General features: G+C 41.6%; 1 protein-coding gene across 8 annotated transcripts in view; it reads left to right on the forward strand.

The window, feature by feature from the left end:
* TANGO2 (transport and golgi organization 2 homolog) overlaps positions 1-12,793 on the forward strand; it is an 82,074-nt gene that overhangs the window by 11,180 nt on the left and 58,101 nt on the right. For 7 of the 8 annotated variants that reach the window (XM_075898336.2, XM_075898339.2, XM_075898335.2 and 4 more), the window contains exons 2-3: positions 2,006-2,157; positions 4,639-4,758. In XM_075898336.2, coding sequence (XP_075754451.1) covers positions 4,703-4,758 — 56 coding nt within the window. In that variant the 5' untranslated portion in view covers positions 2,006-2,157; positions 4,639-4,702. The remainder of the gene's footprint in view (positions 1-2,005; positions 2,158-4,638; positions 4,759-12,793) is intronic. The other variant, XM_075898338.2, reaches the window with a different exon arrangement.

Raw genomic sequence — 12,793 nt, forward strand, 5'->3', positions numbered from 1 at the left:
AATATCAAAGAGTGTGTCTCTTGACAAATTACTAAATTCTTGGAGTGGCCCCCTATTAAAAATTATTGCCCATTCTTGCCCTAAAAGCTGTTTAACCAGTTGAATGGCCAGTTGACATTGTATCTCTGTATGGCTACTTGAGAGAGGATGTTGAGCCTTTAGGGGCTTTGGAAGAAGCTTTCTAGTATTAAAGTTAATGAGCATATTGGTTTAGATTTTTTTCTGTACATTTAAGAAAAATTCTTCTATCTGCAGAATTTTCTGTTCTGTTTATAGCTAAATATTCTCTGAAATAAATAAAATATTCCTTCATATTGAGTCTGCTAAAATAAGTGTCTAGAGTAGTGAAGCAACCTAATGTAATAGTCCTCAAAACATGCTGCTACAATCAAGAGCTCAGAAAAACTATCCATCTTTGTTCTCTAGAAGCATTCTCTTCCCTCTGTGCCCCATTTCCAAGGTACAGCTTGACTTTTCGCTTTCAGAAGATATCATACAAAAATGAACTGGAAAATACAATTATTTAATACATGAGAATCCAAATAATTTATGAAAAATATTTGTCTAAAGCAACATGAATTTTTAAGTATTACAGTAAGTGAAATGTGTAGTGAGTGACATCAGGAAGCAATGCTATTGCATTCCCTGTTTGTGATCACATTGGGATCCAATTGTCTAAATGGGTAACTTTCTATCTAAAAATGTTTAGGTTCTATTCATAATATTAGACTATTTTGAAATTACAGATGTTCAGCTTAGATAGTAACTGATCTTTAGTGGTACTTGATGATATGCATATTGCAATATGTGCAATAAGCCACCTGCACTGAAGACCATTGTAAGATAGAATGTTACATTGGAAAGTTCATTTTTTAAATCAACTTAAATTTCCTATCTGTTTTGATTAGTGATAAAAATCTCATTAAATTGGTTGATTGATTAAATGTTATGTTTAACCAGTTAATTGATTAAAAGGGGAGTGGGAGGGGACCCGCTCCTGACAGGATGCGTTGGAGTGCCTCCCAGCCCGTGGTGGGTCGACTGGAGCAGCCCTCTGCCTGTGGGGCAGGTAGGGAGCTACTCCAGCCCTCACCAGTTAACCGTAAGTGGTGAGCTTCACCTGTTAAGGATGAGTCTTAGCAGTTAACCATTCACATCCCTATGGTATTGTTTATATATTTTTAAAAAGCCCTTTGAAAAAAAGTGTGTACATTTGTGGGTTTTAGTAAACTTGATGTTTTAAGCAAGTAAGTACAGTAATTCCTCATTTAACACTATAGATATGATTCAGAAAATGATCGTGTTAAGTGAAAACGTGTTATGCGGGGTCAATTTTCCCATTGAAAATAATGGAAAAGGTGGGGGTTGCGTTTCAAGCAGTGCTGTCTGCTGGGACTGGGACATAAGGTTGGGGGAGAAAGGGGACTGAGTTACAGCAGGGAGGGGAGGTGTTTGGTTCTGGGGAAGGGAAAGGGAGGAGAGGGGAGGGGGATTGGGTTGGGAGTATGCCCCTGTGACGGGTCTGCCGGGACCCGCACTGCATCCAGTGAGGGGGAGTCAGCAGGGAACAGCGCGGCGAGTGGCAAACCCTCTGTTGCTTTGCAGGACGGCAGGGGAAGCCCCACACAGCCGCCAGCAACAGGCCAGCTTGGGAAATTGTGTTATTCCGGGGATGGTCATGTAATTCAAAAAACGTTCCCTTAAAAAAAAATCGTGCTATTGCAAAAATGTGTTAAGCGGGCACGTGTTAAATGAGGAATTACTGTAGTCCTCTTGATGTCATAGTTATTGTTCACAAGATTCTTCCTATTAATCTTAAAAACATTTGTAGAAAGCTGTAACTGTCACATATAGATAAACCTCTTTGTATTCATTTAAACGTACAAAATAGGATAATTGGGTTCTCCCCCATATTTTCTTTACAATATCAGACCATGTAAATATCTAGCTTTTTAAAAAAAACTTCTGCTTAAACCTTTTGCCCTCATTCTCTTTTGTTCCACAGTAAACAACCAGACTTTCACTTCCTTCAGCCAATAAAATATTTGATTCTTAGACACAAGATACCAGTTCCTCTTTGCTGTAGCCTGACTGCCTCTGTACTAGTTGCAGCTTCCACTCTTCTGAAACTGGATTGTGATGTGAGGACACAAGTTGGTAAGTAAGGCACCATTAGGTTTAGGTGACACTGTATTTTGAGAAACTTAAAAAACAAATGGTCTGGTAGCACTTTACAGATTAACAAAACATGTAGATGGTATCATGAGCTTTCATGAGCACAGCCCACTTCTTCAGATGACCGGAGTTTTATTTTGAAAGTTATGTTTGTAAAAAATTCTCTCATGAACTAGGTTAATCTTGAGTCAATCGGCAGCCTTTTCCACTAACTCCGCTTCCCCCAGCTCTTCAGAAAAAGCTGTGTGCTGTAACGTCTTGATTGTCATAAAAATGTGTATTAACTGCTACTAAAGAGTAGTAAAATGCTTTAAAAACAATACTGATAACTATACAATCCCCTCCCCTTGGGAAGGGTGCTCAGGCACAAGGGGGTAGGGTTGCTATTCGACAGTACAACAAAAATTGTCTGGGAGGTTCAGGGCAGGGAGCTGGGGGGTGTAAGGTGCTGGAGTCAGGGTGGGAGGTTGGGATGTGTGTGGTAGAGTACAGCGAAGTGGGGAACCTTTTGTGGGCTGCTGACCCACAGAAAAGTTAGGTGGAGCCACATATACTTCACACACAAACGAGAAGGAAAAAATAAAAAACAAAACCTTCAAACCCTCGCTGATGTGGCTCCTGACTGAGAAGGGGAAAGACACTCCTCACATTACCCTTGCTCACTTGTGAGATCCAAACTAGTAGAATTTGTGTGCTCCATCCTTGTGGATGGGCGACTAGAGTGCCATTGCGGGCTCCCCACTACTGGCGGGGGGCGGGAGGGGGTGGGAAGCCCTGAGCCTAGAGGTTCCCCATCTCTGGAGTAGAAGATGGCCTAGGGCAATCCCAGTTGCTGCTGGGTTATCTTTACATTGCTGGTGGACAGGTCCTTGCCTTGCTGCTCCTGTTGGCTGCACTGCCACAATGGAACTGGGAGGCCGCTGTTTGGAGGCACTGCTGCAGGGAAACAGCAGACTCCCTTCTCAGGGCTTCTTCCCAGGAAGAGCACACGTCATGAAAACAAAGCTCCCTGTTCAGCATCTAGCAAGAGAGTGGTAGCAGGACAAATGTAGATGCACCAGGAGCCAAACTGTGGGTGTGCAGGCCATATCTGGTTCGGGCCATATTTTGCCCAGCCCTGTTAAATGCATGTCCTTGAGAAATCAAGTTTAAAAAAAAATCAACATTCCAGAAGATTCAACCAGCCAAATTCAAGCCTGTAGATATCTCTACTCACATATATCTCTGTAATTTAAATATCTGTAAAAGGTGTGCTCATAGCTCTGCTTTTGATGGTAAAAATGAAATAGTGTGAATTGATGTGGAAAAATATGGCTTCTTTTGAAATTTAAAACATGGAAAATCAGTAGTGATGTTAACAATGTGCTATAAAATAAGACTGAATTTAAAATTGACATGTGTATCAGGAAATGAAAGTAATTATTTCTTCAACCACATTCTTGCATTTGTAAAATCTTTAAATTTTATTTTTAGTACAACAATCTTCAGTCGCTGCTTATCGGGGCAAAATAAATTAATCATTCAGAATTGTTACAGAGTTTGAATTTTTTTTTTTAAGTACTGTCTCTGTAATCTGAAAATTTTCATGCCAGGAAAGTATCAGAGGGGTAGCCGTGTTAGTCTGAATCTGCAAAAGCGACGAGGAGTCCTGTGGCACCTTATAGACTAACTGAAGTGTAGGAGCATAAGCTTTCGTGGGCAAAGACCCACTTCGTCAGATGCATGGTCATGGTCTAGTTTTATTACCAGACAGGTTTCCAAGGGGGCAATGCAGAAAATATTTGAAAGTTCTTATGAGACTCTGGCCTGTAAAGAATATTTGTCATGCTTCTAAACATGGGCAGAATGGTAAAGTTACTGGAAATGCTGGAAACAGTCTGTTCCTACTCTATTAAATATATACTCAGTTTCCACTGATATGCCCTCCTTTTTATTTAGATCACCTCTTTCCTCCCCAGTTTTTAATGGGTAGCTCTGTAAAAAAAAAAATAGAAAGTTTTTAGTTTCTGAACAAAAACCTTATCATATACAACATGGGCATGCTTCTCTACATTTGCTTTTTAAAGAAAAAACCTTGACAAGAATGACTTGCCAGATTTGTTGGTGCAGTCTAAAGAGCATCATTATTGCACTGTCCTGAAAATGAGTAGAAAATTTTGACATAAATCCTTTGTCTTCCCTGCTTTGGCTGGAAACATAGTGCTCTACGTACAGCTCTTAGAGTATATCAATATTCTCCTGTCACTTATTTCTTTGCCAAAGCTTTGAATTGAACTTCTGTTTAAGAAACACATGAAACGACAGTTGTGAGGGCAAACCATCTATTAAGACAAACATACCATTGAAATCCTCTTTATTTCAACATAGAATTCTGTTACTGACAAATTCCCGAATGGATGAAAGGTTGTGCTTCTTGAAATTGCAATGCAATATCATCCTTCATTGCATCTATTTTGTTCACAGGCTGTTGCAGTATGATCTTGCATTAACCCTTTTGGAAGAAGAAAGACTTCATCAACCATTACCTATGTGCATCCTTTTCTTGAAGTTTGATCCTCGTCCAGTATCAAAAAATGCATACAGGTAAGCATAATTGTAGTTAAAGTATCAAACTAAGATTGTAAAGAAAAGTGTATTTCTTTTACTCTAACCCTGGGGAATAATGCCCAGTATCAAATCTGAGACTAGTGCTTCAATTTGTGCTGGCATAATGCCTTTACTCCTTGGTGTTTATATTTCTCTTAAGTGAAAAACATCAGTCTGATCTGAGCCAATGGAATTTAGAAATACCACATTTGAATTTATAACCCAGTGGATCAGGTATCCATTTGCAGTTGAGTGAACTGCAGACGGTTGAGTAAGACTCCAGCCTATAACCTCTAAAAGTCTAGAATTTTAGCTGAATACCTGAACCACATGGCCACCACATCTCACTACTACTGTATTTCTGTTTTATTGATGCATACTGTGTTGGTTCCACTGAACACTAAATTGTGCATATCAGTTCTTAGAACACAAAAACCTGTATCGAGGTGGGCAGTAATTTCTGATTGGGGGAGGAAGGTCTCCATAAGTGGTCAAGAGCTGCACTCTTCCATAATATTAATAGAGGAGGTGCGGAGTCTGGGATGGAGATTGGGTGCAGAAGGTAGCTGGGGTAATGGTTCAGGGTATAGGAAGGGGTTTGGGTGAAGGAGGGAATTGTGACTTGGGGGCAGGAGACTGGGGTGCAACATAAAGATATTAATGTTAAATTGGTTAATTGGTAAACCTCACTCATTGAGAGTGAGGCTTATCAGTTTAGGTTAACCAGTAGGGGCTGAAGCAGTTCCCCAGTTGCTATGGGCAGGGGGCTGCTGCAACCCCACAGTAGACCTGTTGCAGACAGGGACTGCTCTGATCAGGCTGTAGAGTGCCAGACCTGCTGAAAGCAGGGGCTGCTCTGGCATCCCAGACACAGCTGGGACACTGGAGCAGTTTCTGCCTTCAGTCAGCGACTGCTCTTTCCTGGTGGGTGCAGCTTCTGCCTACAGCTGAGAGGGGTGACTCCAGCCCAGTGGTGGGTGAGCGTGTTGCCCCGATGGTTCCCCCCTTTAACTGGTTAATTGGTTAAACAATATGTTTAACTGATTAGCCAATAAACATGATTTTACATCACTGGTGTAGGAGAGGGGTGCGGGCTCCAGGAGGAGGTATGGGTGCAGAAGAGGATTCTGACTTGGAGGAGGAGTGCGAGGGGGAGCGCAGGGCCTGAGATGGGATTGTGACCTAGAGTGTAGGAGGGGGGTGCAGGGTCTGGGAAGGGGGGCAGAGTGTTGGAGAAGAGAGGGCCTGGGGTACCAGAGGTAGATTCTGGCTGGGAGGCTCTTGGCTGGCTCCTGGCCAGCAGCCCAGCAGGTTTCTCAGCCAGGGTCCTGCCTTCTATGACCCTGCATGGGCTGCAGGCACCCTGTGTAGCTCTGAACACTGTGACCATGGACGGGGAAGGGTTCTGGCCAATGGTAACTGCGAGAATATGCTGGGGATAAGAGGCAGCACGTAAAGCCTTTCCTCAGTCCCTCTGGGCTCACAGCATTCAGAGGGCTGCTCTGAGTATGATGTGTGGCTGGTGCAGGCAAGGAGGCTGGCTGAAGCTCCCAAGTGTAGCTGCATCTCATTAATCTCTGTATTAATCATTTTCTCATTGAAATTTTTACTTTAACTTTGTAAGAAGTCCTTTTAGCATTGTAATATGTCTTTAGCTTTGTATTAAGTCCTTTTATATAGAAACTTTGTATTAAGTCTTTTTACATAGAAACCTTGTAGACTTTGTACCCCCTTTTACTCAATTGATTGTCCCGTTGAGTGAATGAGGTGTGAATGGATAAGGTATGAAAGACAAGCACCTCTGGTCACCTGCAAAGGTTGGAGAGGGGTGGAAGTCAGATCCAAGAACAATGGAACCTGTGAAGCGGGCTCATTGAAAGAAGACCAGACATATGGACACCTTGGGAGTCAGTTGCAAATGCCTGCTTTTGGAAGCACCCCCTTTGAGGGAGAATGTGGCAGCACCCAAAAGAAGGTGCCACAGATGCTTAACTGCATATAATGACTCTCACAGACCATGCATATGCATGTGATGACTAACTGGTAGAGGCCTGCAGGAGAGGGAAGACACTATAAATCTAAGACATCTTGCAGAGGGACACTGGGTTTTCGTCTTGTCAACATGGGAGCACTGATCCAGATGGGCAGAAGCCCGGCTCTACCCCTCCTCCACCTAACTCACCTGGCCAGTGCAGTTAGGGAGAGCAACTATTGGTAACAACAAGATGGTGTGTGTGTGTGTGTGTGTGTGTGTGTGTGTGTGTGTGTGTGTGTGTGTGTGTGTGTGTGTGTGTGTGTGTGTGTGTGATATATCATATGCATATGGCAAGTGGTGATTGCTGTGTGTGTGTATTACCAATAAATGTGGCATTTTGCCTTTTTCCCCTGAAAAGATCCCATGCAGCACTTTTAAATACAACAACAGGCTGGATCCAGTGGCTTGGCCGGCCGGGATCCAGACTGCGTGCCATATTTTGCCCACCTCTGACCTATATGGAACTATTTACTGTCTGTAGAGTCAAATACTGGACAAATAATCTTAGACTTGTATTAATTTCTCTTCCCTTTTTGTGTTGTAAAGAAAATGACCATAGCTCCAAAACATCCTTTTTGTAGTGGTTGTATGTTTACATTTTTTTGGTAAAACAACAGCATTAGATCAATTAAAAGGCTTAACTTGTCTTTTTTATTCTTTATATTGTCTTAATACTTTTTTAAAAGCTGAAATCAAAATACTCCTTGCCAATGTCATTCTCTTGCAAACAAATAATTTTCCTTTTCTTCTGTGTTCTGAATGAAATAAAATGCACTTTTTATAACTTATTTTCTATGCCAAATCACTTTTTCTGTACATTAATATAATTGATAGCAGTAATGATTTGTACAGTCAGAAAGGGAGCACAATTTTTTTTTTTTTTTTTTTTTTTTTTTTTGCGATTCACGGCTTTTTAGTTTCAGAGAGAGGATGGTAGCTCAAAATATGTTTTCTTTTTCAACTTATAATCAGGATCAAATCATTAGCTAGCCAGAGGGTATTCTGGAGTTTGTCCATATTTGTTCAGGTGATAGAAGTGATGTGCAGGCATGGTGGGGTATAATATTGAAATTGTAATGGTGTTGCCTGTTTTTATGTATTAACACAGGACTTCTTTCTGTGTGCTTGCTGATCTTGCACCATTTTCAAGCAATAAATACATTTTAAAAGCAATTTAAAGGAGAAAACTTTTTTTTTAAACTCAAATTGCAAAATAAATGGCATAAGCAGCCAAGGTCAGGCTTATGTTCTGACCATAACTTGCCATATTGTGTCTAGTGCAGACATTACATGTAAAAATACTTTTCTCATCCTGAAGTAATTTAGTGTAAATGCTTGGTGTAAATGCTTGATCTCCTCACTTTTTTTGACCTCTGTCTTTTATTGCTAGACTATTCAAATGCTGAAAAAGATCTATGAGGACTTGTCAGGATTCTTCCAAGAGGATCATGTAATATTTTGTTTAGATGCTTTTGATTACAACATCTTCGGAAACTGCATAATAGATACAGCGAGGCCAGCAGATTTGTCAGACCTTTGGGCATGGTTGGGGATAGGGCACATACCCCTGCCTCAGGGGGCAGAGCCTCCAGCGGAAGGAGCGGGACTTGAGCTAACTTCCCCAAGGCAGCCTCAGCACTACCCAGAGCATGATGCGCTTACCCCAGGTAGCCCTCAGTGCTGCTGGGCGTGTGCTGCATGGGACTCTGCATGGTGGTAATTTAAAGGACCCAGGGCAGTGGCTGCAAATCGTAGGCCATTTTTAATTGCTGGGCACTGTAGCAGTTGTCCCTTTTCTCTCCTCCTTCTTCACTGATGCGCATGAGTAGATACATTCAAAAAGTATGATATGCATGAATCTTTCGATTGTTCTAAGCATTTCAGATGACAAATCTTAACCTATGAAAACTGGGGTTTGTAATCTCTGCCCACTGAAATTTTAATTTGTCTCTAGCATGCTGCAGTAGTTAACAATAATCTTATCTGTTCTAGAACACATGGCTATGTTTCTGTTTGGATCACTTATAAAAATACTCGCAGTGGAAATTTTAGCACTTTGTTGGAGGACTGTTTGAAATGGATCTCCTCAATGGATCATATCAAAAGATTACAGTATCTGGAATGTTAAATGACCAGAACTTTCACTTATCTCAAATGCACATTAGTTCTTGCCATGTTTAAAAAAATTATTTAAGAAAGCTATTTTTCTGTTCTCTGAAAAAGTGTACTGTCAAGATTTCCTTCCTAACATTTGGTGAATTAGTCACAGACCCAGCCAGGCCCACCATGTTGTTGTGTTTGGACCCATATGCTGATCTTTTGGGGGACACTTTTTATCTCTAGTTTAAAAGATGTACTGCATCTGGTTTAATAGAAATAAAAGGCTGAGCAGACCTGTTGGATTGACCTGTTAATAGCCTTACTCTGGCTATGGGGGGAAATGATATGCAGTTCTCATTCTCAAGTAATAGGTGCTAATGCTGTGTGTGCTGAATTGGTGGAGCTCTCATGAGGGTAAAATGTTGAGTGCCCAGCATCCACCAGCCATAGTTGTTTGGTGGTGCCTCAGTCAGCTTTTTGATGGCTCAGGGAGGAGCTCGGGGAGGGTAGAGAACAGCGAGGAGGGGTTGGGCAGGGGCCTCTGGGAAGGAGCAGAGCAGAGATAGGAAGAGGTGGGGCAATAGCTTGAGAGAGGGTGGAATGTGGGCAGGACTCTGAAGGAAGAGTGGAGTGGGAACAGAATATCCTTGGGGGAAAATAAAAGTAATCACCTATGTATTCACTATTACTCTTGGGAGAATTTTACATTCTAATAACTTCATTTATGGATCTGTTTGCTGACAGCTTTCCTTAGCACTACATTAAGCACAGAGCCTAATGTGGATCTTTGTCACACACTGTTTGATCTCTGCTCTGTTTTGTGCTCAGAACTTGCTGATCTGCCATGAAGGACATGATCTCTTCTATGCCTCTTCTTTGTCTGCAATCTTTTTATATCCAAGCTACTTTGTTCTTTTAGTGTAATCGTGTAAAGCACTGCATTATATGCTAGGAAATGGCTACCTGGACTATAATAAAAAATGGTGTGCTGGCATTACATTTTATCTAACTACCCTATGCATGTCTTAATAAATAGCACAGGTTTCAGGTTTCAAAGCTATAATCACATAATCTTTTTTATGGAAACGAACTATATCACAGGAAAGTGCTTTAATGGAATGATTTGTCATATTTTCATCTCTGCCACCACGCTGAAATGTTACATAATCTTAACACAGTTGAAATATTTACCTATTTTAAGAAATTATATAATTTACTTTGTCATAAGGGTCGTTTAAATTGCTTCTTTTTTGTATAATTACTGTCACAGAAGCCAAAATGAACATGTTTTAATTTTAGCAATAGTCCTGTAGTGTTTCAATTAAACTAAGAGTTTTTATTATAAATGTTGATTTAAAATAATGTTTTGGTAAGTCTTAAGAGATTTCATTTTAAATTGCATTTCTACCCAACAAGCAAACCTGGCTTTTATGTTTTGAATTTTTGAAGCTAGCTGGTCAATAAGAAATCAGTTTCCAGTTTAGTTTTGAAAGTTAGATATATAAATAATGTATTTTTATGAATGTATATAAGATTGTTCATTTACATCTAAGAAAAATTATAAGAATTCTAAGTTTTTAGAGAAAAAGTATCTAGAGCAGATAAAATATACAATGCTAAAGTCAAAGAATTACCATGGCAGTTCAGTGGCATTAAGAGAAGAAAGAACATATGCATACTGGGTCAGACCAATGGTCCATGCAGCCTAGTATCCTGTCTGCTGACCATGGCCAATACCAGATGCTCCAGAAGGAGGGGACACAACAGGTAATCCTCACGTGATCCCTCCCCTGTCACCCGCCCCTGGAGTAACAGAGGCTACGGATACCATTCCTACCTATCCTGGCTAATAGCCATTGCTGGACCTAACCTCCATGAATCCATCCAGCTCTCTTTTGAACCATCTTAAAGTCCTAGCCTTTACCACATCCTCTGGCAAGGAGTTTCACAGGTTGACTGCACGCTGAGTGAAGAAAATACAAGCCTCTAGCAGGCAACATACCTCCAGGGATGTCATGTCAGGGCAACAGATGGGTGCTTTCATTCCCCTCAGAAGAGAGTCTTCTACCACCACTACCCTACATTTAATTGTCCATTTGCTACAGATCTCTCAGGGTACATCTACACTAGCCCCCTAGATCGATCTAGGGAGGCGAATGAGGGCGACAGGAATTGCAAATCAAGCCCGGGATTTAAATATCTTGCGCTTGATTTGAATGTTCCCGGCCGGTCGCCACTTTAGAAATTGACCAGCCCGAAGTAACTGCCCGCGTCTACACGTGGCAGTGAAACGGGATTCCGATTTAAAGCCCCAACTCGAATTAGCTGGTATCCCTCCAGTGCTGGCAGTTCTTTGAAGCTGGGTAGTTTCCTCAGCCTTACAAGCCTCCAAATGAATATTCTCAAGGAATTCCTCATGGGCACAGCTAGGAATGGTAAACTGCATTTAATCAACTAATTGAGTAGTGGATGGAATTTCCATTGATTTCTTGATTAGTCAATAAGGGAGACAACTGCAGAGCTGTAGTGGGGTTAGGTCCTGGCCCTGGGGCTGTTACTGCACCTCTGCTTTTTAAATGTATTATCTGGGACTGGATGTGAGCCAGGACAGCTAATTCCCAGATCCTGCCCAGTCCCCCTTACAGCTTCTGACCTGCACCCCAGCCCCCTCCCTACCTCTCTTGCTCTCCTCCCCACCTGTGGAGACAGTGCTGGAGGGAACCGTCCAGCTCTCCCTAACACCAGCTCCTGCTTCCCCTTCCCCACTTGCTGTCTGTCTCTGATAGAGGCAGCAACATGTGGGGGAAGTGACTAGTCCAGTCATTTTTCGAGTACCCGATATCTCTAGGCATGGATGTGCCTCAGCCTAGTCACCTTCTGTAGCTGTCCCATCTGCTTCTTGAGAAGTTCCACCAGCAGGAACCTTTCACATTGTATGGTCACCCCTGCCTAGATTTCTGTAAGTGGTAAATGTGAGCCACAGTCTCTGCAGGACACCAGGATTTGGGTAAAGGCATTTGTGGTTAGGTGATCTGTCTGGTTACAGGCAGAGGAGACAGAAGCAGTGTTGTTACAAGTGTTGCAGCCCTTCCTAGCTATACTGGTTTTACTAGGATTTCTCTTCTTCATCAGCAAAAGTTCCAGGGCAATTTGTCTATACAAATCATGCAAGAATCATGCAAGAGATCTTAAAAAAAACAAACTGTAATCTCTGATAGCTGACCTTTCATTCTTGGGCATGCGTACACAGACCTCCCGTTACCTTCCAGGATACAAGAATTACAGCATAGTCTTAAAAATTGTGATTTTTTTTCTACAAAACAAAAAGATATACTTGGTAAGGAATACTTGTTTGCTAGGTGTTGTACAGAGAAAAAACAGATTAAAGCACAGAGAGTTGCTTCTTTGGGATTCGTCTTTGGTTACATTGTATGGAGGGGCACATGGATTTAACACAGAGGAAGTTAAAACTATAAAATAAAGAAAATAATCTGATTGTGTCTGACTAAACATTCCCTATTGCTTACATACCCCTGGCTTCAAGGTCCAGTCCATTTCTAGGCATTGGTATTGCTTTTCTAGGCCTGGGTAGTCCTGCCTGGTTCAATTAATCTTTTCCCTCCAGCTCCTGCTTTGAACTCACACAAAAGAACTGCAGCAGTGACCCTTTCAATTCAAATTTCAACACTTTCCTCCCATTAGTTCTCTTGGCTCCTTGCTAACACTTCCTGGTTACCCACTGTTGAAAGTTTAACTGTTTGGTTTCTGAATGCTGGGATGTTTAAAAAAGGGTAGTAAGTACCCCTCCCAGCCATCACAGTGGGTAAGAGCACTCTTGTGCATTCCATGCACAACATTTGCGTTTTTGCTGGAATGAGCTATACAATCTTCTTACCA

Source organism: Pelodiscus sinensis, chromosome Z (assembly GCF_052426305.1).
Source record: "Pelodiscus sinensis isolate ZL-2025 chromosome Z, ASM5242630v1, whole genome shotgun sequence".
Taxonomy (NCBI): domain Eukaryota; kingdom Metazoa; phylum Chordata; order Testudines; family Trionychidae; genus Pelodiscus; species Pelodiscus sinensis.